The sequence below is a fragment of the Orycteropus afer genome, unplaced genomic scaffold (genome assembly GCF_000298275.1).
Source record: "Orycteropus afer afer isolate SDZICR_OR568_19922 unplaced genomic scaffold, OryAfe1.0 scaffold00079, whole genome shotgun sequence".
Lineage (NCBI taxonomy): Eukaryota > Metazoa > Chordata > Mammalia > Tubulidentata > Orycteropodidae > Orycteropus > Orycteropus afer.
The window spans coordinates 5,906,489-5,932,706 of NW_006921666.1; the positions used below are offsets into that span (position 1 = coordinate 5,906,489).

At 42.7% G+C, this 26,218-nt stretch overlaps 1 protein-coding gene across 1 annotated transcript in view; it reads right to left on the bottom strand.

Annotated features, from left to right (window-relative positions):
* Positions 1 to 8,307: 8,307 nt before the first annotated feature.
* The window catches only part of TTLL5 (tubulin tyrosine ligase like 5), a 305,298-nt gene continuing 287,387 nt past the window's right edge, over positions 8,308 to 26,218 (bottom strand). The window contains exons 31-32 of the mRNA XM_042781014.1: positions 12,852 to 12,934; positions 8,308 to 8,429 (exon numbers count right to left, since the gene is read on the bottom strand). Coding sequence (XP_042636948.1) covers positions 8,308 to 8,429; positions 12,852 to 12,934 — 205 coding nt within the window. The remainder of the gene's footprint in view (positions 8,430 to 12,851; positions 12,935 to 26,218) is intronic.

Here is a 26,218-nt window from a genome sequence, read left to right on the forward strand (position 1 = left end):
ACAAGTCCACAAGAACCAAAATATGACCTAATGAACAGCAGTGACCGAAAACCAGACAAACTGTGGGATGAAATCAAGAACATCATATATAAAGAAAGCAAAACGTCATTAAAAAGACAGGAAAGGATGAAAAGACCAAAGTGGATGTCAGAAGAGACTCTGAAACTTGCTCTTGAATGGACAGCAGCTAAAGTGAATGGAAGAAATGGTGATATACAAGAGCTGAACATGAGATTTCAAAGGGCAGCTCGAGAAGACAAAGTAAAGTATTATAATGAAATGTGCAAAGTGCTGGAATTAGAAAACCAAAAGGGAAGAATATGCTCAGCATTTCTCAAGCTGAAAGAAGTGAAGGAAAAAACTCAAGCCTTGAGTTGCAATACTGAAGGGTTCTGTAGGCAAAATACTGAATGATACAGGAAGCATCAAAAGATGATGGAAGGAATACACAGTCACTGTACAGAAAGAACTGGTTGATGTTCAACTATTTTAGCAGGTAGTATATGATCAAGAATCTATGGTACTGAAGGAAGAAGTCCAAGCTGCACTGAAGGGATTGGTGGGGGAAAAAAAAAGGGTCTAAGAATTAACAGAATACCCATTGAGATGGTTTAACAAATGATGCAGCACTGGAGGCACTCTCATTTATGCCAAGAAATTTAAAAGACAGCTACCTGACCGATGGATGATATCCATATTTGTGCCCATTGTAAAGAAAGGTGATCCAACAGAATGTGGAAATTATCGAACGATATCAGTAATATCACATGCTAGTAAAATTTTGTTGAAGAGAATTCAAAATGGCTGTAGCAGTGTATTGACAGGGAACTGCCAGAAATTCAAGCTGGAAAGAAAGATGTGAGAGACATGCACTGCTGAGAGAGACGCGAGAGACTAGCGCTGCTGAGAGACGTGAGAGACTTGCACTGTTGAGAGAGAGAGACGCGAGACATGTGCTACTGAGAGAGAGACTGCTGGCTGCTAAGTGAGATGGCTGGCTGAGAGAGACTGAGTACATTTCTGAACTTTAATTGTGGCCTGTTGCTTCCCTAATAAACCCCATAATCTGTGAGTTCTGTGTGGCCAGTGAATTATCGAACCCAGCAGAGAGGTGGTGGGTGCTGTGGGAAGAACGGATGGTGCCAGGGCTGGTGAAAGGGCTGGAGGGAGGCAGTATGTGTGGCGTCACAGGAATAGGCCTTGGGCTACTGATGGTGATTCTGTCTTCCTTTTGTGGGGTTAGAGGAGGTCAGAAAATGCAGCCTCCCTGCCTCTTTGGCAGTGTGGAACAAAGAATATCATTGCTGATGAAAAATGGATCCTGGCTGAAAGTAAAGACTACCAGAAAGATGTTTACCTTTTGTTTTATTGACTATGCAAAGGCATTTGACTGTGTGCAGCATAACAAATTACGGAAATGTTGTGAAGAATGGGAATTCCAGAACATTTAATTGAACTCATTAGGAACCTGTACACAGACAAAGAAGCAGTAGTTTGAAAAGAACAAGGGGATCTATGTGGTTTAAAATCAGGAAAGGTATGTGTCAGGGTTTTATCCTTTCACCATACTTATTCAATCTGTATGCTCAGCAAATAATCTAAGACTATACGAAGAACATGGCATTAGGATTGGAGGAAGACTCATTAGCAATCTGCTATCTGCAGATGGCACATGTTTGATTGCTGAAAGTGAAGATGACTTGAAGCACTTATGGATGAAGATCAAAGTGTACAATCTTCAGTATAGATTATACCTCAGCATAAAGAAAACAAATACAGTCACAACTGGATCAATAAGCAACATCTCGATTAATGGAGAAAGGACTGAAGTGGTCAGGAGTTTTATTTTACTGGGAAGCAGCAGTCAAGAAACTGGGCAAATCTGCTGTACTTTGAAGACTAAGGTGCGCCTTACTCAAGCCACGGTATTTTCAATTGTCTCATATGCATGTGAAAGCTGGACGATGAACAAGGAAGACTGCAGAAGTACTGATGCATTTGACTGGTCCGATAGAGCCCGGTAAAACCACTGAGACTATGGCTCCTAGCTGCCCTTCAGGTCTGGAATTGAACCCACACCCGTGGCTTCCAGCCAAACAAAAGACAGGCATAGGAGTTGAACATTTACCTGAGGTAGATACACTCCTTGGAGAGAACAATCATGGGAGAAAGAAGGGCTGCTTATGCACAGGGAGACAGCTCAGGGGGCAGGGGCAGGAGTGCATGGAGGGATGGACACTGGGAAGAGGTAACTATGGGGAGGAAGTGGGAGGGGAGCTGTTGCATTGTGGTAAATTATGGTCAATGTCATGAGACAAAGTGTATGTGAACTGCTCTATGGAAAGTGGTTTTTCTCTGTAAATTTTCACCAAAACCACAATTAAAAAAAAAAAAAAAAGAACTGATGCATTTGAACTGTGGTGTTGTTGAAGAATATTAAAAATACCATGGACTGCCACAAGAACAAATTTGTCTTGGGGAAAGTTCAGCCAGAATGCTCCTAAGAGATCAGAATGGCCAGACTTGTTTCTCATACTTTGGTCATGTTATCAGAAGGGACTAGTCCCTGGAAAAGGATTATGACTCTTGGTAAAGTAGAGGGGTGGGGGGAGACTCTCAACGAGACAGGATTGAGAGAGTGGCTGCAGCAATGGGCTCAAGCACAGCAACAACTGTGAGGATGGCACAGGCCCAGGGCAGCGTGTCTCTGTTGTACACGGGGTCGCTATGTGTTGGAGCCGACTCAACAGCAACCAATAAGAACAACAATATGGTAGAGATGAAAAGTCCATGTTGCACCTGCCTAGCCACAATCCCATCTGAAGAAAACTGCTAGAAATGCCTAAATTGGCAGCTTTGAATCATTAACAGCGACGCTAGTTCCAGGCTAACTTCTTGAAGGCAGCTGTTGTTACGTGCTGTTGAGTTGGACCCGACTCATAGCGACCCCTCCTTGGGTTTCTGAGGCAGTATCACCATGGAAGCAGATTGCCCAACCTTCCTTCCAAGGAGTGGCTTGTGGGTTTGAACTGCCAGCCTCTGGTTAGCAGTCAAATGCCTTAGGCACTATGCTACCAGAGCTCCTTTGACATTTAGCCTACTACATTGTGCAAGAGAGCTCTGCCCATCAGTGGCATTTTGCTGGATGCTGGAATGGAAAGTCTGATTTTTGTCTTTCCAAAGCTGAATACAACAAGTAGAGAGAGAAAGATCTAATCATGAGCATGGCAGAACTGTTAGCCTGGAGAACAATGGAAGCCAGCTGCTGAGGAGATAACAGTGATTTGGTCACAGTGATGGGCTACCAGAGTAGCTGTTTAGCTACTGCAAAAACCAAAACCAACTCACTGCCTTCCAGTTGATTCCGACCCATAGCGACCCCCGTTGGGTTTCCAAGGCTGCAAATATTTATGGAAGCAGACTGCCTCACATTTCTTCCACAGAGCAGCTGGTGGGTACGAACCACTGACCTCTCAGTTAGCAGCCAAATGCCTTAAATATTATACCACCAGAGTTCCTTATTTAGCTACTAGATCTGCTTAAATTATCCCCTGAATGTTGTAGTGTTTCATGAGGGTCTGGCTCTTGAGACTTTTTCTTTTTTTCACATATAACAAATTCTCTTAACAGAGGTCAGCTAACAGTGTTTCCTTGATAATAGAAAGGCTACTCCGGACAGCTCCAATCCTCTGCATGAAGATGAGTAAGTACATGCACACACGCACGATGACACTTCTACTGGAGAACAGCCAGAAGTGTCAGACAGGGACGAATAAATATCAAATAGACAGCCTGAAAAGTCACGACTCCTTTAAAAAGTTTCAGAGCTTCAGAAACACCACATTCTAGTATCTAATTAATAACTACAAACAATTCATCACTTAATACAATTCTGCAGCTCAGTCATAATAAATCAGAAAACCCTTGTCAAATTTCAAAGTATCATCATTTGGGTTTGTAATTTCTCTGAGAAGCAAATTAAAGGTGAATGGAAGGGGGAAAAAGACATAACGTCACTTTAAGTTCAACAGGTATAAAGAGTGATTCTTCCACCGAATAATAACAAACAAACAAATAGCACTACCATGGCAACCTGTAACTCTGATGTTTTCTCTTCCCCACATCATCTTAGAAGCAGGCTAGCTTCCTAACTTATATCCCCATTTACCACCCTTCCACACACCCTGTGTTTTACTGATGTAGCTGAAGAGACATTCTACACATCCAAGCTGTTACTCTCTGGTATCAGATAATCTGATGACCTGCATTCAGGTTTCCAGAGAGCCCTTGGATATTTACGGTGTGAACCGGAAATAGTTGCATGTTGGAAAGATGAGAATAAAATGGTAAAAAAGACTTGTTTTCCTGGTGATGCTCTACGTTCTGAGCAGTGATGATAACCTGCTTCCTTATTTTTTTCTTTTGTTTTATAATCCTAATTTGAAAGAATAAAAGGGTGAATATCAGTGCTGATCATGCCAACATGGCCACATACTTGAAGCCATCATCCTTCAAGCCCTGCAGTTACACACCTACACACTTTGGGGCCCCATTCAAACTCTACAGATCAGGCAGGCAGAGCTGTAAATATTTCCATGTGCAAAGCTCGCTTTTTCCAAAGGCAGGCATGGCTTAGCATGCCGTGGTTGTCTGTCTTTAGAACTTCCAGGAGCATTTGTGTCCTGAGGATATAAAGATGGTAAAGCAAAGGTATGTGGCTATATAACAAGCATCCCATTGAAACTAGCAGCATGATGTGTGGGTTCACAAGGATGGATAAACCACAGCACCAAGAGTGATAACTTTGGAGTGATAAATGCAAAGACATACAGAGTAAGGCAAAGTATGGTGGTTACTTGCTCAGTTCAAGACTACAAGCACAGACAGGTTAGTCTTTCACTCAAGTGACTGGATATTACCTAGGACAGCACAACTGTGCTATAAGGTGCACTGGTAGGTACAGCTCTGACAGCCCTGCTTGCCAGGCATTTTTGTCCAGAAGGTGTGTGTGCTTCTGTAATGTAAGTGTAATTTGAGAAAGGGGCCACTGCACTCCCCTTGTCTCTTTATAACAAAGTGGTGACTGTTAACAATGGAAGCGTCATCACTCCTCTCTTGGAACTCTGCCAGTTCAAGGGAGACAGTATCAATTTTCAGATGTTATCTATCTCAGTAGCCCTTTCAGAAACAAGAGTTCCCGAGTTTTCTCAAAGCAAACTGAACCCCCTGTGGGTGGGTTCTCAGAAGCATCTTCCCTGCTCCTTCCCCTCAAACGAAAGCCAGGTTGTCTCCGCCCCAGTTCCAACCAGGTGGTTCAACTATACTTGAGTTTTGTTTCCAAATGTAGAAACAGTTACTAAATGAAAGGAGAGCAGCCTCAGGACAGGAAAGCTGAAATTTCAATGGCTGACAGCCAGGCTGTTTTGCCGGGCCCAAGGATCCACATCCTTCTTGTGTGGCTGCAGCCAGATTTAGGCAAGCAAAACAGACTGTTAAAACATCATCTGTGTAATAGAGTCCTTAATGAAGTAAGGCTATGAGCAGCCGCTTCCAACTGCTCCCAGAACCAGGGCTTCCAACCAGTTCATTCTGGTTCCACCCCTGCGAGCATGTGCATTCCCACCCCAGATCCACTGAATCAGAAGCTACAGTCCAACAAGATCCCCAAGTGATTCTTATGTGTGCAGAAGATCTACAGGAATCAACTAAGGATTTTGTTAAACTGTAGCTTCTGATTCAGTATGTCAGTATGTTATTCAGTATAAATGAAGGCACCCTCCTGGCACAGGGGTTAAAGTGTTTGGCCACCAACAGGAAGGTCTGAGGTTTGAACCCACTAGGTGCTCTGTGGTAGAAAGATGTAGCAGTCTGCTTCCATAAAGATTTACAGCCTTAGAAACTCTATGGGGCAGCTCTCCTCTGTCTGCAGGGGCACCATGAGTTGGAATCAACTTGATGGCAGTGGGGGCTGGGGTGGAAATGTAAATTCTCAGGAGGAAGTCAAACCAGAATGAACAGGTTTGAAGCTCTGCATAGAATTTAGAGCAGCTTAGAATACGTAGATGGCAGAAACCTGATGGGTGCAGATTTTTCCTGGTTCCTTATATTGCAAATTAAAAATATTCTTATCCTTCCTATTGATTTAATAGGACACATCTGTGATCCAGTGTAGCATCTAGGGGGCTTAGATAGACTTTAGTCAACGCCTAAACTCCCTCCATTCTCTAAGAACGACAATTGGTGTTTTCTCTGTCTTACATAAAATGCTATGTAAACACACTTCAGGTCCTCTAATCGAACAGGGCTGCCTGCAACGACCCACATATGAAGAGGTTCTAGGGCTGTCACAACTGCTCATGACATTCATTTGTAGTTTGGGTTGAAGGACACACTAACCAAGCAGTGATTCTGTCTGCACTGCATTCACAACAAGAAGAAATCCTGTGGCTGATGAGCTGTGGACTCTGAGGTTCTTTCTGCCTCCTCACTTTGGCAGCTACCTGATTATCTGCTCACGTAGAGGCAGCCCCCTGCCTTCTACCACATGGCCCGTTGGTGGGCCTTCTCTGGAGCTTCCCAGCAGTTACACTGGCTGCACTTTGGAGGTTCTCTGACCCACTCCTTCTTTTGAGTCCATATACAACTGGCACGTGGCCTCACCACCTCAAGTAATTACAGATCACATCATCACACACCCCTAGCCTGCATACAAGTAGGGTTGTGTATGCAACAGAGATTTAAATGGTGAGAGGTGACCTCTTTCCCAAGGCTTCTTTACTGAGGATCCTATTTTGCCATGTAATGTTCAGTGTGGAATGTAACGGATACTAATGACACAGGTTCAAGGAAAGTGATATGGCAACTGTGGCAGGTCCAAGTCTCACAGTCCTGGAAACGGATGGACATTAGTACTTCTTGGCAGGCCATCAGTTTGGTTTGGAGCTTGATGTCACATTCATTCTTCTGGCTGCCAGTCTCCTGAAGGAAATATTGACCTTCTTGCTTTAATTTTCTATTTTCTCTTAGTTGTTCATCCCTGGACAGACTACTTGGTATCAGAATTAAAGGACCACTGACTAAGCACTGCCAACAGAACTCTGGCTGTTTGCACTTTCTCTGGTGCGTTTTGGTAGGTGACCAAGCCATGGATTTGGTGTTCCTGTCTCTCTTCTTATTCCTTTCTGGAAGGAGCTTAGATGGGCTGGGGAAGGATATTTGAAGTTTTGGATCCAATGTAAATGAATCCTGTGGTGGGTAAATAATTTCCCTCTCCCCTTTGCTCTCCTGGGGTATTCTGATGAATAATGCTTCTCAAATAAGTTTATAAATATTCCCCTAGAGCTAAGAAGAGTATTAAGCTCATAGCAGGTGTGCTTTAGTGTGGAGGGCAGAGCAAAGAAATCCTCCAAGCCTTGAGGTCTCATCGAATGCTCTACAAAGTTCTGAAGGCCCCAGCTGGGAACATATGCTGGCAAAGTGTGTGTACAGTCCCACAAGATCAAGGCAGGGCATTTCTTCAGTGTGTCAACTTCTATCAGATCGGTGGCTGTATATGGTTTATAGTTCCTTTTACTCTGGTGGTGCAGTGCCTAAGGCATTTATTTGACTGCTGACCAGAAGGCTGGTGGTTCAAACCCACCAGCCACTCCTCGGAAGGAAGATGGGGCAATCTACTTCTGTAGTGATACTGCCTTGGAAACCCAAGGAGGGATCGCTATGAGTTGGGATTGACTCAACAGCAGTGAATTTTTTTTTTTTTTTAAATAGCATATTTATTTTAAAAGACTCAACATAAAATAATTAATCCATCAACCTTACCAAGAAAGACATTTTTTTTTTCGTTTTTCTCTCCACTTCCCATTATCTGAAAGTCCAGTTCACAACTACCTACCTAGTCTGAAAGTCTTCAATAAATATTCAATCTTTTTGGAGGCAACTGCAATTTTATCTTCAAATATAACGTTTTCTAATATATTAAGTACAATGTACCTGTGATAGCTCAATTATGGTTCTAGAGTCCTTTTTGATTTCCCTCAAAGTACTCCCATTTTTAAACTAGTCTCCAATAATAGCAGGGAAATTTCTTACTGCTACAGTGCCACCTACTGGCAGGCCCTTCAGAGGCTGGCTAGGTGCAGCTCAACTTTGACCCACAGAGTGTTGGAGATCCCTTCTGAGCTCTGGTTTTATTAAGCCCCAGCTTCATTGCTATTTTGATCACTTTTCTTGATAGCTATTAAGGCTCCAGCTATGGCACAGAGTCAGCAAGTGATAAAGAAAAGACGTGCTTTTATTCTTACTGTTACCTTAAATTAGCCCTGACTTCACCGACTTTGATTTTCTCTGGTCTATAACGGTAGCAAGAGCTCCAGATTGTGTGGACAGGGGTTTGGATCTGGCGAAAATAACTTCGGGAGCTTCCAAAGGTCCTGAAAAATTGAAAAGAAAAAATCCCTACTTAAACATTATACTTAACCTTGGACAAAAGGACAAGAAGTAAAACCTAAAACTAGGTTAAGAAGATCTTTTTTCCCAGGTGCCGCCGCCTTCACCTCCTGCCAAACACCAAATCTAGTTCTCTCTTGGCCTCTACCAGGGCAAGAGTGGGTAAGGCATTCCAATTCTTACCCTCTAGTCCTAAGGAGAGAAGAATGTTTTGGAATAATAAAGGGCACAGGAATCCTACTAGGGCAAACACCTCAATAGCTTTATTTATGTTTTATTTTCAATTAATTACACTCCAGATCCATCCAGGAGCTCAAACAATTATATAACACACAATGAGAAGAACAAGGGTCTAGTAGTGGAAAACAGGTCATTTTGCTGAGAGCTGCCAGGCAAATGATTTCATGGTGATGCTAAAGTAAGTTCTGAATCCTTAGGGTTTAAGCTCCATTGGGTTTACTTTATATTAATATAAGTTTCTATCTCTTGCTGTCTCACTGAGAGACAATCTAGTGGGCAGGCAGAGTCACAATGCTGTGCCTATCCCCATAGAAAGAGCACCAACGCTACAGTGCATTTTTTCCCAGGGCCTGAAACAATAAACATTTGATAAGGGCACTGCTTCTCATTTCTTGTAAATGAAATCCATCACTGAATTTCAAAAGATGGCAAGGTTTTTCCCACCAACTACAGACCAAAGAGAACCTGAAAGAGGGGTGGGGGAGGAGGGAATTTGGGTTCCAGGCAGAGGTGAAGGGTAGCCACTTGTGGCTTCTAACCTCAAAATAATGGCAGTTTACACAGTCAAATAAGCATGAGAGAAATGCCAGTTATCTAATTCGTTGCTCCCTGCTATTTTAGTTCACCATCACCACTTCAGAACTCAAGAACACTGTGGTACTAAAGAAGGAAGGCCAATGGCATTGGCTTTGGGCCAAAGGCCCCCACCCTAGCTTCCTTCTCAAATTTCCAAATTTGCTGACTCCATGTCTTCCCTTCCATTGCAAACTCAGAATATACAGCCTGAGGTAAGAAGTCAAGGAAAAGCAACATTCATGGAGCATTCTAGGCCCTCCACTAGCAACTTTCACATTCATTATCTCTTTTAATGCTCATAATAAAATAGATGTCTCCAGCCCACCATTGGTGGCAATGGACTCAGCTGGTTCTCAGCAGTGCCACAGGCTAAATGACTCTCCATCTTATTTAGACTGCCCAAGGAACAAAGGAATACAGCTTTAAGGCCTGGCTGGCCAGACTTAGGGGAATGAGCAAGGGGCCAGGAAGCAGACATGTGCTATATTCACGGATTCACTGATGCCACGTCTAACCAACTGAATTAACTGGACCAGGTGGGCAAAATACCTTCCGATTCAGTTTAAGGATTCTTGTCTAAGTGCAGAGTTCCTAAGTCCCAGGGAACTGGGTATATCTTTTGACTATCATGGGGGCTCTTACTTCTTGTGAGCTTAAAGAAAAATGCTGCTATGCACAACATACCCTCTCTCTCTCTCTCTTTAATTAATAAGATACTCTTCTGAATCCCTGGAATAACTCCTTTAATCCTACCTGGAATATAGAAAAACATGTGCTTTGTAGGTGGCAACAGGAGAGTGCCAGGTAGGTAGTTTCTAGTTGTGTAAACAACTGTAACAGCCTCAGTTACTGTTACACTGCTAAGAGAAAATGTTTATTTTCAACTATGGAAAATGCCTGAACCCTCCTACGTCACATTCCTCAGTTTCTCTTTAAATAAGATTTGGGGACATCAGCAAAGTTATGAGGTAGAAACAAATTCAAAGGAGTTTAAGGGCCCAGATTCATTAGGTGACAACAGTAGTAGATGACATGCTCTGTAAGAAAGATGAGAAGAATCTCCTTGTTTCCTTCAAGGAGAAGCAGGGAAAAAAGGTAGATATTAGGAGCTCTAGTGGTGTAGTGCCTAAGGCATATGACTAATAATCAGAAGGTTGGCAGTTCAAACCCACCAGCCACTCCACAGAAGGAAGACTGGGCAATCTACTTCTGTAAAGATGTACCACCTCAGAAACCTGAAGGGTGCCACTATGAGTTGCAATCAACTTGATGGCAGTGAGTTTGGTTTGTCTGTTTTTATTAGAAGCCAGGAAGAAGTCCAACTACACCTTGCTCTGTGGTTTTATGCTGATACCAAATTCAAGATGACTGACTCTTCATCAATAGCCACAAAACCAAAACCAAACCCATTGCTACTGAGTCAATTCTGACTCCAGCAACCCTAGAGGACAGAGTAGAACTGCCCCATAGGGCTTCCAAGGCTGTAAATCTTTACAGGAGCAAACTACCCCATCTTTCTCCTGTAGAGAAAGCTCAGCAGCCAAATGAGTTAACCAGTGTACCACCAGAGCCTCTTCACCAACAGCCAGTAAATATTAATTCAAGGTCAAGATGCTGTCAATCTCTCTCAAATTTCCAACTCTCTCGACCAAAGTGCATGCAAAGAGTTCAATTCAATAGTGAATTTATCAGACATGCAAATTCAGCAGGATTTGCTGGATCTTCAAATTCAGACACTTTGAAGAACTGAAGGGTCTGTGACCACTGTCTCTCACTGAAATCTTTCCGACTTGCCCATGATTCTCTTAGTCTCTACTCAATCCATAACTGTTCCAGGTTGAAATAACTATACCATATTCTAGTAATTCTTTTCTTTTTCTGGGGGGAAAGTGGGAAAGATGTCTATCAACTATTTTCTGAATTCAGGTTCTAATTTTAAGGGGAGAACAAAACCTTTAGACTCTTACTGTAGGACTACCTGACCTGGGGATAGTTACGGAGCCCCTCACATATATTTCTTCATTTGATCCTCACAATCAGCCTCCAAGATACATGTAATTATCCCCATGACACAGCCAAAGTACCTGGGCTTCTCAGAGGCCTTGGAATCATGTTATGATGTATTATGTCAAGCCCCGATCCCTAATTGTTAAACTCCTTACAGGCTTCCTACTGCTCTCAGGACAGAGCTCAAGTTTCCACACAGCTCACGAGATGGTCTTGCTACCTCCATTGTCTTTGCTCTTGCCACTCCCTGCTTATGCCCCAGCCCCCAGTCCCATGGACGCAAAGGGGCGCCCGGGGCTGTCACTGCCTCCTGGCCTTTGCACACATCATCCCAATGCTCTTCCTGGAACTCCTTCCACCCGGGAGGAGCCTGGGCTAAAGTGCTCAGGTTCAACACCTGCCCCTGGTTTCCTATCTGTGAGAATTCAGACACGTTTCATAATCCATCTGTCTGTCTATTTCTTCAGCCCTAAAATGGAGGACATAGTTCCTACATCATATGCTGGTTTTGTGGACCAATGAGCAATTGCATGTAAAGCATTCAGAACTGTGCCTGACACACTGTTACTCTTCATGCCCCTGTGGTTGTTGAATGCTATCGAGTGGATTTCAACTCACAGCAACCCCCAGTGGCAGAGCAGAACTGCCCCATGGGGTATTCTAGGCTGTGGTCTTTACGGAAGCAGACTGTCAGGTCTTTCTCCCGTGGAGCAGGTGGGTGGGTTTGAACCGCCAACCTTTCAGTAAGCAGCTGAGCACTTACCTGTGGCTCTGCCAGGGCACCTTCTGTGCTCTTAGCACATTTACCCACCCTGCAGCACATTCCCTCTCGACTCTGTATCTCCTGTAAGTTCCCTGGCAGTGGGAATGGGCTGGTTCACCTGGAAGTACCTCCGTGCCCAGCATGCTCCTTTCTCCAGAGAAGGAGCTCAATAATAAAGATCTGTTCAACGGAATCAGAGTGCTTTCTTTCAACTTTCTGATTAATGATGAGTGTATTTTATGACTTATTACTCATAGTATTCTACCTTATGAGTATACTACCCCTGGACATTGCCAAACTTCTGTGTTGGCACCTGAACTGGGAGGCACTAGGCCCTCAGTGACGACCTGCTGATAAACCCTGACATCAGCACAAAAGGACTAGAGCTCATGCTCTGTGTCCATGATCACCTCCCACGAGGTCCTCAACTTTCTGAGCCTCAGTTTTCTCAGCTGGGGGACAAGAAGATCCACCTCACAGGGCTGTTGTGAGGACCGACAGATACTATGTATGGAAATAGTACATCAACAGTGAAACGCCAAATAGAAGGTGTTTGTATTAAATGCTGCCAATCTGGTAGCATTCTACAGTGTGCCACCAGCCTGGGAAATTTCATCCACCCCAAACTAGTTTCAGAAAACCATTCTAGCCTAACCTGTGAATACAATTTTAAAGAAGAATGTAAGAAAAATGTCCATTTGCCAATATTTGAAAAGCCTGGATACTTCGTTCTTCGAACTGCAGCTTTTGTCTGAGGTGGAGTGAGAATGTGCCAAGCCCAGGCTCGGTGCCCTCCCTGCTGTCCCTGGGGCCCACTAACCTGTGGAGCTGGTGATGGGCACAAAGGCTGCAGAGTTAAGGTTGCTCTGGAGTCCATTCAGCTGCCATTCTGCGGAGAAGCCTCTGAAACACAAAGTAGCATGGTTAGACCTGCGGATGGCAAGTCACCCTCCAGTGACTTCACACTGTGTTTTGGTGTCCCTTCTCATGCGGCTTATTCCTCTGCTTAAGACTTTGTGCAGATATAATCTTAAGAGAGAAGGCTTTTCTGACCAGCTTGCCCCCTTATTCGGAAATGTTATACATTTTGCATTTATTGTCCATCTCTCCCCACTGGAAATGCAGCTTCCAGAAAGCATGGCCTTGGATTAATGCGATGTCTCCAATGTCTAGAACTGTGACAGGCACATGATGGGAGCTCAATAAATATTTGTTTGTTAAATAAATCAAGTTCCTGCTACTGACTTGGCAAATGTATTCCGCAACCCCCCATTAAAAAAACAAACAAACAAACAAACAAAAAACCACAAACAAAAACTAAAGTTCATGTGGCGCAGTGGTTCTCAATGGAATGAGGGAGGAAGGATGAGTTTTGTCCTTTAGGGAACATTTGGTGTTGTCTAGCAACTGTGGGCTGGAAGTGACAGCTAGTAGAGAGAGGCCAGGAATGATGCTAAGCATCTTACAGTCCACAGAACAGCCACCCACAACAACACATATTCCAAAATGTCAACAGGGCCAAGGCTGAGCAACTCCATCGGAGAGGCACCTCCCCTCAGGCCATCCTTGACAGGAGACAGGACAGAGTGCATCTCATTCTTTGTACAGAGGTTTCCCTGAATCTCTGCAATTCTGTGACTAGCCTGATTCTCCACAGACTGCGTCAGGCCTCCCTGTTACGGGCACTTACATTACAGCTCTAATTGTCTTTTATTACACTCATCAAAATTATACTTCTTACACTGTGTAACTGGTTGCTTAATATCTGTCACACTTGCTGAATGTAAGCTCCATGATGACAGAGATTATATCAGTTTTATTCAATGTTATATCCACAGCTCCTAACATTGCATTTTGCATGTATCAGGTATTTCATAAATTTTTTGGAAATAATCTCATCCCTCTCCATAAATACACCTACTTTTTGGATCAATGAACCTTAATTTTGGTGTTGTTAGCTGCCCATGAGTCAGCCCCTGACTCACAGCAACTCCACACACAAGGAACGAAACGCTGCCTGGTCCCGTGCCACCCGATTGGCTGGACCCTGGATGGCTGTGATCCACAGGGTTTTCAGCAGCTGATTTTCAGAAGGAGATCACCAGGCCCTTCTTCCCAGTCCATGTCAGCCTGGAAGCTCCGCTGACACTACTCAGCATCACATCAACACGCAGCCTACTCTAGCTGACAGAGGGGGGCTGGGCGTGAGGTGCAGTGGCCAGGAGTGAAACCTGGGTCTCTGGAATGAAAGGCAAGACTCTACCACTGAACCACCATGCCCTCACCTTGATTTCAGTTGACATGTAAATCTTCACGTGGGAGATTAAAGTTCTCATATGCTGAGTTCTTTTTTTGGTGTTATTGAGTAGCATCCAATGCAACCTTCAGTATCTCTCTCAACCATTCTATTTTTCCATTCATTCATTCACTCAAAAAAGATATTAAGCTATCTATTTCTGTGCTTGGTACTAGAAGAGAGAGAGACATTAAGTAAATCCACAGACACAAACTATGTGATAAATGCCAATGAAACAGAGGAATTGTATAGATGGTATCAGTGGCGGTCAAGGATGGTCTTTCTGAAAAAATCCTATCTAAGCAGAGTCACTAAGTTATGAGAAGTAGGTATCAGCTGAGAGTCCAGAGTCAGAAAGAGCTTTATTGCAGAACGCCACATGGAACAACTCTGAGGCAGAAGCGGCCTTGGAATGCCCTAGGAACCTTTGAAAATCAGCAGGGTAGGGTTGGCGGTCTAGTCAAGCAGGGTTTGCCAAACTTCCCTGACAGCAATCACTTGAGGGAACTTGTTAAAAGTACATTCTTCTAGGCCCCTCCCTTGTAGATTCTAATTCAACAGGTCTAAGATAGAGCCTACGGACTTGGGATCTGCATCACCAGAGGGGTTAGAGAAACATTGGCTGATAGGTAAGGATGAAGGTGGTATGAGGTGCAACTGGAAAACTAGGTACCCAGGTGGTTCTCATACCCCTGAAGGAGACATGCCCCTTGAGAACATACCCCCAGTAACACAATGGCCTTCATTTGCTGATGATGCTTCTTAGGAAGGTCTTCTCTTATAGCTTGTTGGTAAGCTTTGATTTGGAACCTACCCCCTCCTTACCACCTCCATTTTGAGGTTAGACTAACTGGCAAAGAGGAAGGACAAAGAAGCAGAGGGCTTCTCCCTTGTTCCATAAGCTTCAATTTTGGATAGACACATCCGAAATGCTTATGTGTTTTATTTCAGTCCCTTATGTACTCAAAGGGAGCTCTGGTGGCATAGTGCCTAAGGCATTTGACTGCTAACCAGAAGGCTGGAGGTTCAAACCCACCAGCCACTCCTTGGAAGGAAGGTTGGGCAACCTACTTCCATAGTGATATTGCTTCAGAAACCCAAGGAGGGTTGCTATGAGTCGGATACGACTCCATGGCAGTGAGTTTGGTTCGGTTGGGTTCTCATGTGCTCAGAAACCCACACAAAGTATCCATATGCTGATGACGGTGCTTCTAGGGTCCAAGTGGAAAAGGAAAAGTTCTGGAGAGCATAGGAAGGGCTCTTTCCTTTATAGACATTTAACACAGACCCCTTAGGGTCACTGTTCCTCCTTTAGGAGCAGCTGAGTCAAGGAAAGCCAAGGGCTGGTCTTGGTTTCACAGAATAGGCCCTGACTGGTAGTGTTAAAAATGAAGAAGTCAGGTAGAATCTTTGTGTCAGCAGAAGAAATGAAAGCTGAGACAGGGTGTTAGATACCCTAGGAGTAAGTAGAGTCCCTGGGGAGCTTAGACCAGTAGGAGTTCTGGGCCCCCAAGCTCCCTTACCTTCCCTGCACCTTTCAGCTCTGGCTTGATTTCTGTTCCTCCACAAGATCTCCTGATCTCTACATCCTCTTTGTATCACTCACTCTACTTCTATCCTCCTCCCTCCTATCAACTCCTATCACAGGCCTTGGAACTCACCACTGGTTCAGAACATGAGCGTTTCTAATGATTCCACAAGGAGCTCTGGGGGCACTGTGGCTAAAGCACTGGGAATCTAACGGGGCAGTCCTACTCTGTCCTATAGGGTTGCTATCAGTCGGAATCAACTTGATGGCAGTGGGTTTGGTTTTTTGGTTTTAATGATTCTATTGTGATAGAGAAACGTGTCCTTAGTTCTCCGTGGAAATGCTGTTGCACAGAATGGTTTGCATCAATAGTATTACTACTGTAGACACATTATGGATAAATATGTTGTCGTTAACATAATTTCCTTGGGAGAATACATTTCAACTTCTAGACAATCCACTACTAAAGGAGAACTTGAAAACACAGCTTGCCTAGAGTCTGGATGTTAATTTCCACTTGCTGATCTGTCCCTGCAGTGATTCTCTGCTATGTTCTCAGGAGTACTTGTGTTTTAGGAAACATTTATGTGAGAAGGTATGTATGTGTTTCCTTGTTCTCTTTAAGTCAGTTACTGTGCCTTTAACAAACCTCCCAGGGTTTGTTGTGAGGATTACATGACATGGTAAACTTACAGCACACGCACAGTGCACTTGCACTAGGAATGCTGATGGATACTCTGCATTCACTATAACCTACACAGGTACAGAAATATCAAATTGGATGAGTCACTGACTCAGATATCAATATGGAACATTAGTGCTGAAGTGTAGAAGAACAAGACAGGGAAATTAAAAGCAATTTGCTACTAACATCAAAACTCATTAATTTGCAACCTACAAAGCAGAAATCTCATAATCAATACTATTCTTAAAATTCTTCAGGAATTGCTCATGATCACTAGCCATTGTTGTTGTTGTTGTGTGCCGTCGAGTCCGAGTCAGCTCCAACTCATAGCGACCCCTCCTTGGGTTGCCAAGGCAGTATCACTGCGGAAGTAGATTGCCCAACCTTCTTTCCCAGGAGTCATTAGCCATTGTTGTTGTTGTTGTTATGTGCTGTCGAGTCAGCCCTGACTCATAGCGACCCCTCCTTGGGTTTCCGAGGCAGTATCACTACGGAAGTAGGATTGCCCAACCTTCCTTCTGAGGAGTGGCTGGTGGGTTTGAACTGCCAACCTTCTGGTTAGCAGTCAAGTGCCTTAGCCACTACGCTACCAGAGCTCCCCATTAGCCATTAGACAGATGCAAATCAAAACAACAATGTGATACCATTTTGCCTCAGTACTAGTCACAAAGTTCAACAAGATAGAAAATAACAAATGCTGGTGAGGATGCGGAGAGATTGGGACTCTCATGCACTGCTGGTGAGACTGTCAAATGATACAACCACTGTGGAAAGCAGTATGGAGATTCCTTAAAAAGTTATAATTAGAAATTCCATTTGACCCAGCAATTCCATTATTAGGTATATATCCTAAAGAAGTGAGAGCCAGGAGAAGAACAGATATATGCACACCCATGTTCATCGCAGCACTATTTACAATAGTCAAAAGATGGAAACAACCTAGGTGTCCATCAACAAAAGAATGGATAACCAAACTATGTTACATACACACAATGGAATACTATACAACACTAAAGAATAATGTAGAATCTGCAAAACACCACATAACATGGATAAACTTGGAGGATAGCATGCTGAGTGAAATAAGTCAATCACAGAAGGACAAATATTGTATTAGTCTGTTATTGTTAAAAGTCAAGGAAAGTTTATATATGGAAGGAAATTTTCTTTGTTGGTTACCAGGGGTGGGAGGGGAGAGGAAGAACACTTCTTTAGATAGGCAGAGACAAGTACTGATTTGGGTAAAGAGAAGAGCAATGTACCAAATGTAAGTGATCTACACGGTGGCACTGAGAAAGAGGAAGACACAGAGAGGTACATGGGAGGTACAGACAACAAAGATGAACCCTTTTGCACATACAGTACTGTGTTGTCAGTGATGGCAAACATTGATATACAGGTAGATAGATGGGTGGACAGGCTGGACTATTAGGTATGTCTATGCAGGGAGGAGCGTGCCCAAGATCATGTATAGGGTTGGCAGACAATGTTTCTACAAGTGTATTGGTATGTTCTGTAAGCATTCCCAGGTATACAGTAGTGCTGACAAGGGATAAGGCTGTAGTCACTTCTTGGCCACAGTCGACTACTCAGAGGGAGTGAGTAGTTGCATCTGTGGGCTTGAGACCATAGTCACAGGGGACATCAAGCTCAGTTGGCACACATATTACACAAAACATTGTTCCACATCCTACTTTGGTAAGTAGCGACTGGGATCTTAAAAGTTTGCAAGTGGCCATCCAGATGCAGTGATGGGTCTCTCCTCGCCCAAAGAAAAAAGAAAACCAAAGATTCAGGGAAACAATTAGTCCTAGCAACTGGTACACCATGTGATCCTCAGCCTATATGACTATGAGACCGGAAGAACTAAATGGTGCCTGGTTACCACTGTCAACCACTCAGAGGGGGATCTATGTAGGAAATCCTGGATAGAAAGGGAGAATAATGTGGAACAAAATTCAAACTCATTAAAAAAAAAGGAACCAGGTTTGCCAGTTTGACAGAGCTGATGCAACCTCTGAGACTACAGCCCCTAGCTTCCCTTCATGTCTAGAATTGAACCCACTCTTGTGGCTTCCAGTCAAACAAAAGACAGGTATATGAGTTGAACATTTCCCCGAGGCAGATACACTCCTTGCAGAGAACAATCATGGGAGAAAGAAGGGTTGCTTATGCACAGGGAGACAGCTTGGGGGCAAGAGTGCATGGAGGGATGGACACAGGGAAGAGGTAATTGTCGGGAGGAAGTGGGAGGGGAGCTGTTGCATTGTGGTAAATTGTAGTCAATGTCATGAGACAAAGTGTATGTGAACTGCTAAATAGAAAGTGAATTTGCTCTGTAAACTTTTACCCAAATCACAATTGGAAAAAAAAAATCCTTCAGGAAGAGTTCTCATTTGAGATTGATGAACTATTATAAATCAAACATATACCTTGGCTTTTGTTAGCATCAGAACGAATCACCGTTTCTTCAAATGTGCACTAAATGAAATAGTTGGCTTATCTTAGGGCCCATGTTGTATGAAACATGTAGATCTTTCACCCTGAACATAATACACAGTGCAATGGGATGCTCTTCCTAGCAGAGAGGCTTGTGGCAACAAGCTGGACTAATAAAGAGGAACAATATATCTGCACTTTCAACCTGAGTGGGCCATCAGGTGGAATCATCCACTTAATTATTTCTCTCTCTCTGTGTTGAATTTGCAAATACGTGTTTGAGGCAGCTCCATTGTCCAGTTTTCTGGTTATAATATATATGGAATATGAAGAGGTAGCTAAAGATAAACTTAGAAAACACTGCAGTTAGAAAAATACCCAAAGTTTTACAGGGAGAAATAATAAAAAGATAAGAAAGGTGCCATTAACCTTCTATTACACACAAAACAGAGCTCAAACCCAAGAAGAGCACTAACTGTGAATATCTCGTTCGGCTGACTTCCTTCATTCCTCCTCTTGGTAACAGTGCAAGGGTCTAGGAGACGGGAAGCAAAAAAGTTAGAAAGATCCCATTAATAGTGAAATGCTCCTCTCATCTAAGGAGTATCTTTCCTTGGGACCAGCTTCACAGGTAGCACCGAAAGAGTTTCCTTAAATGTTGAATTCCCAGAATTCAACTCGCTTGCTCCATACCTATTTACCCCTTGACTCTTACATCTTTCTGAAGTTTGAGAGAGAGCCGAAGAGGGGCTTTATTTCTGTTCTAAGTTACAAATAATACCCCTCTGAGACACCAATGCACTTTAAGTGAAATATTACCTGTTTGTCATTTTGAAAGACTTCTTCTAGTGCAATTCTTTACTTAAGGAATACAACTCAGTCAAAGAGCTTGCTAGGAATTCCACTGGTATCAAGAGCACAACCTACAACCAGCCTATATATCATCATCAGTCTAGGAGAGTTACAACACAAAAAATCCCCATTATCCATTTTGCCAGTGAGACTTCTGACATACTTCATGGATCTTTATTTCCTGTATTTGTGGTTTCCTCTGTTCTTTCCTTTGCCCATTAGTTTGATCAGTGGAAACTTTTCCGAAAGTGATACCCTTTCTTTAAGGTCTGTTTTGTTCATTACTGCACAGGGTTGACTGTGGTTTGGTGCTATATTGCTTCTCTTTGGGTTCTTTTCAAGGCTTCCCACATCTCCAACACAGAGGTACTAGTTTTCCATTTCAATGGTTTAGTAACAGTTTATCTTGGATTCATGCCACCACATCAAGGATGACCTTTCTGTAGGAGGAAGGACCCACAAAAGGAAAACGCTCAAGATCTTTCCAACAGGAAGAGCAGACCTAGAAGTGCTGACTCCACCAGGGCTGTGGTAAAACAGACATGACTGCATTTGCGATGGACTTGAAACACCCTAGTTTGATCATTTTTGTAAAATACTGGTGACAGCCACCTTCTTTCAAAATGGAGAGAAGAAATCCCAAGAATGAAAGTTAGGTGAAAGAAATGAATTCCAAAACAGGAACATTGCTCTGCCTTTTCTTCAGATTTATTCACAGATATCTTACCATTCTCCTCACAACATACCTATATGCACACACGTGTATATGTGCCTCTTCCTTTTCTCTAGCAGTTGAGGGATGGTACACCAATTTCACAAACAGAAGCTAATATGCTAATCCTTACCAACAGCAAACAGAACATTAACTAGGGCCTGGTTCCAAAGCCAATCAAGTCTCATTTATTGAAGACAGCTTTAGTGCAGGAGTGGTGCACAGGACTCCATTTTGTAAATGTAATACACATTATTCACTGTATTTGTGGTTACATTCCTTTTCATTCCTAACCTTCTCAATGTGGCCCCTTTCTCTCTTTGTATTAGCCTTCCCAGAGGTGACTTTCTCTACTGTTTGCTTTCTGTTTTATTAATCCCTTCAACACGTCCTTAACGAACATCTACCATGTGCCAAATACGGCTGGACGCACCATTCTCCCATGTGCCTGGCTTTTCTAGGCAATTTCTGTGTTTCTTTCTTCTGTTTTCCATTAGTTTACTCTTTTGTTCCTTTCCTAGCTTTGTGAGTTAAATGGTAAGCTCACTTATTTTTAATCCTTCTTGTCTTTGTAACAAATATATTTAAGGTTTAGTGTTTACTTTTGAGTGCAGTTTTGGCTAGTGCACAGATTTCGGTATGTAGTCCTTCCAGTCCTTCAATTCTAAATATTTACAATTTCCATTGTGATTGTCTCTGTGATGCGTAAGAATTAGCTACTCTATTTTTTTTTTTTAAATTTCCAAACACAGGGCTTTTACAGAAATTATCTTTTTATATGATCTGTTTGATACTAATTTTTTAAAAGTTTGTGGCGCCTTCGCTTGTGACGTAGTACATGCTAAATTTGTATACATGTTTCGTGTACACTTGGAAAAGGATGTCTATTTCCCTGTTGGGTGCAGGATTCCATACATTGGTATTTATGTTTTTCAAACTATGAGTTGTGACTCATAAATGAGTTGTAAAATCGATTTAGAGGGGTCACAATCAGCATTAAAAAAGCTTAGAAAATAAGTTTGTGAAATTTTTATTTCATTTGTATACCTACACATAGGTATTTTTACTGAGTGGCATATAAAATGTACTTTTTATTGTGTGGTGGTCAAAAAAGATTAAAAGCCACTGATTAGTACAAATAGTTCTGCATTTCACATATTCAAACTCCTCACTAATTTTTGCTTGAGTATCAGTTACTGATCAAAGTGTATTTAATTAAATCACTCACTGTGATTTTTGATTTGGCAATTTCTCATTATTTTGTCAGCTTTTAGTTGATATATTTAAAAATTATAAATTTATAGAAGTGCTTTTCTTTATTCTTTTCAGTGCTTTTTGCTTAATATTTTACTTGATATTAATATTGCTACTCTAGTTTTCCTTCTGATTTGTACTACATGTCTGGTCTTCTCCCAGCCCTCTATTTCAATCTTTCTGTGAAATTTTATTTTAGTTACCTCTCTCATAAGCAGTCTACAACTGAACTTTTAAAAAATGCAATTTCAAAATCTGTCTTTTAACAGAGTTTAATCTGTTAATACATGTATCCTGCTTACTCACAGATGTGGACTGACTTCTATGATCTTCTGTTGTTTTCCATTTACCGTCCTCTTCTTTTTTCTTTTCCTGCCTTCCACTGGTTTCTTAAAGTTCTCTCTATTCTCCTTCCTCTTCTTTACCTTTCATTAGTTGGAAAACTACAGAACACATATCAATTATTTATTTTTTTCTAAGAAAGTAAAAAGTCATTCAGTATTTCTGTTCTGCCCTCCAACTTGATACAAACCCTGCTACACATTAACTACTCAGGCAATACGCTTGGTCTCCTGCATCTTGTCTTTGTTGTCTTACCTTTTCAAAAAGACCAAACAGTAGTCCCGCCCCCAGCCAATGGCTAGTTTTTCAGAAGCAGATCACCAGACCTTTCTTTTGAGGCACTTCTAGGTAGACTCAAACTGTCAGCCTCTGGGTTAGCAGCCAAGCATCTTAACTATCTACACCATTCAGGGACTCCTTATTTTTTCTTTACAGTCATTGACATATTACTTCTCATGACTACTGAAGGCAAAGGCTCTCCAGACATTGTCAAATGTCTCCTGGGGGGCACCCTCACCCCCAGCTGACAATCACTTAAATTCTCAAGTAATAAGCTTGGCTTTAGTCTCTTCACTTGGGTAGGGCATTTTCAGTCCCCAATATGCCACATTGTTCCTTGTTATCCAACACCTCTGGGTTTCACATTAATCCTTTACTGAAAGTCCATAAATAGTATACTCTTAGACTTTGAATATTGTTGTTGTTATGTGCCGTCGAGTTGGACCCGACTCATAGCGACCCCTCCTTGGGTTTCCAAGGCAGTATCACTCCGGAAGTAGATTGCCCCATCTTCCTTCCGCCAGCCTTCTGGTTAGCAGTCAAGTGCCTTAGCCACTATGCTACCAGAACTCCCCCAGACTTTTGAGTATATCAAATTACTTTTATTTTGTCTTCATTCTTGAATGAGTTTAGCTATATAAAATTCCAGGCTCAACACTTTGAAGCTATTAGCTGTTGTTTTCTAGCAATTATTATTGCTGTAAAGATTGCTACTACCCCGTGTTCCTCTATAGTTAAAGTGACTTTTCTCTCAAGTAGTATTTAAGACTTTTGATCCTTAATGTTGTGCAGTTTCACTATGATGTAGCTAAAAACCAAAAAACAAAAAAATCCAAACTCACTGCCATCGAGTCATTTCCAACTCATGGAGACCTCACCTCCACTGGGTTTCTGAGTCTGTAAATCTTGATGGAAGTAGATCGCCCAGCTTTCCTCCTGCAGAGCAGCTGGTGGGTTTGAACTGCCAGCCTTCTGGTTAGCAGTCAAGTCCTTTATCCACTACACCACCAGAGAAGTGTATTTATCTTGGTGCATGGAATGAACTTTTTAGCTGAGCACTCACATCCTTCCTCAATTCCAGAAAATTCTCAGCTATCATCTTCTCATGTATTGCTCGTCCACCTATCTCTCCCGTCTCTCTTCTGATCCCCCTTATCAGAGTCACATGTCACGTTCTTCATGATATTCCTATCAAGGCACATGATCCAACATTTCCGACTGTTCAAAAATACTGATTTCATCTGTAAAGAATTCATGTTCCAGTTGTTGATTTTGTTGGCAATCTTTCTGAGTGTTAGACTTAGTCCTGTGCTTTGGAATTTTGGTGTGAAGGCTCATTTTGCACAGGAATCATTTGTCCCCTCATCCCTCCCTGTCTGAAGATTTTACAGTAGCCCCTGACTCAATCCAGAACCAGGCCTTCTAGAGGCGTTTCAGGGCCTTTGCCTCAGTGATACTAAGAAATCCCAGTCACTGTTGCATTTTGAGGCATGAACAGTCACCAGCGCCTCATGCAGTGAATCCATGCCCATTTCATCAGGCTCCCCAGCTGCTGCTCCTGGGCGATCTTCACATGGCTTGCATCTCTCTTCCCCCTTCTCCCATTAGGAGAGCTCACTGTCTCTACTGTATCCTTTATTTAGCTCAGTTTCCCAGCCTTGGTACTAATGAATACTTTGGGTCAGATAATTCTGTGTGGGGCCCCACCCTATGCTTGCAGAATGTTTAGCAGCATCCCTAGATTCTATCCACTAGATGACAGTAGCACCCCTCAACCCACCCTGACAGTTATGACCATCAAAAATCTCTCTAAAACCAAAAATCCAAACTCACTGCAGTCAAGTTGAATCCAACTCACAGCAACCACTCCTGGGGTTTCTGAGGTGTATCTCCACGGAAGTAGGTTGGCCAGTCTTCCTTCTGATGAGTGACTTCCTTCTGGTTAGCAGTCAAATGCCTTAGGCACTATGCAACCAGAGCTCCGAAAAACATCTCTCTAGACATTGTCAAATGTCTCCTGGGGGGCACCCTCACCCCTGGCTGACAATCACATGAATTTTCAAGTTTGCCCAAGCTTCCTTCCAAGGAAGGTTGGGCAATTTACTTCCATAGTGATACTGCTTCGGCAACCCAATGAGGGGTCGCTATGAGTCGGGTCTGACTCGACCGCACATAACAGCAGTAACAGAAACAAGCTTGGCTTTAGTCTCTTCACTTGGGTAGGCATTTTCAGCCCCAATATGCCACAGAAGCTGGCATCCATCCAGGCTGCCTGCTTCCAACACTGAATCTGAAAGCTCATGGTCTCAGCCTTATTCACAGATTTTCATTTTTGCAACCAAAGAGACGTTTCTGTTGTTTTGAAGCTCAGCTATGTCTTTTTGGTTTTCTTCTTTAAACTTTTATCTATCATTGCTTTGTGTTTCAAGCAAAGGGTGGATGTGAAAGTGTGAACTTATGGAGCCAACTTGACTGGAAGTCAGTAGGTCCAAATCTAATCTTTTGTTTTGTTTGAAACTAAGCCTTTGCCTTCAATAGGCATGAGAAGTATTAGTGTTCAGGAAATCAGAATGTGTTTGAATTTCCATAGCCTAGATAGTTAGAGCCAAGTCCCAAAAATGCAATTGCTTTTAATAGGGAAACAACAGCAGAAGAACCAATTACTACGATACCACCAGCATGCACTGGACATATAATAAATGCCAGGGAAACACATTACCTCATTGAAGCCTATGAAGGACCCTTTCAGGTAGGTAGTATTTTACAGATAATGAAATACAGGCTCAGAGGTGTCCCTAGGTTACACAGGCAATTAAGAAAGAGCCAGGATTCAAATCTTAATTCAAACCCTGGGCTGGTCACCACTGTGTTCTACTACCTCCCATGTGCTACTCTGGGTATCACAAACAATTAAGGTTGAGATCATTGTTATTTAGTGCTCTTTGATGCATATAACAAAATGTCACCACCACTACTACTTCAGTTGTCATTTCCTCCACTGCCACCTCCTTCCCCACCATACTATCTATCACTAGTATAAGCTGTATCTGAGCTAGGGACTGAAGTTAGCTCCTCTCTCTCAAAGAGAAGATTCATGAAAGGAGGGATGGTAATCTATGGAAAGAAATTTTCTTTGTGGGTTACCAGGGGTGGGAGGGTAGGGTAGGGAACACTGTTAGACAGGTAGAGATAAGTATTGATTTGGGTGAAGAGAAGGGCAATGTACCAAAATGTGAGTGATCAACATGGTGGCATTGAGGAAGAGAAAGACACAGAGAGGTACATGGGAGGTACAGACAATAAAGATGAACCCTTTTGCACATACAGTACTGCGTTGCCAGTGAAGGTAAACACTGATATAAGGTGGATAGATGGGTGGACAGGCTGAACTAGTAGGTATGTCTATGAAGTGGGGAGTGTATCCAAGAACATGTATAGGGTTTGCATAAAGTGGTCCTGTAAGTTTTATTTGTATGATCTGAATTCCCAGGTGTATAGCTCGACTGAGCTGACAAGCGGCAAGGTTGTAGTTACTTCTTGGTCAGAGCAAGCTACCCAGAGGGACCAAGTAGTTAAACCTGTGGGCTCGGGACCATAGTCACAGGGGACATCAAGCTCAATTGGCATAACACACTACACAAAACATTGTTCTACTTCCTACTTTGGCGAGTAATGACTGGGATCTTAAAAGCTTGCAAGCAACCATCTAGATGCAACGATGGGTTTCTCCTCATCCAGAGCAAAGAAGAATGAAGAAAACCAAAAATTCACAGAAACAATTAGTCCTAGTGACTGTTGTT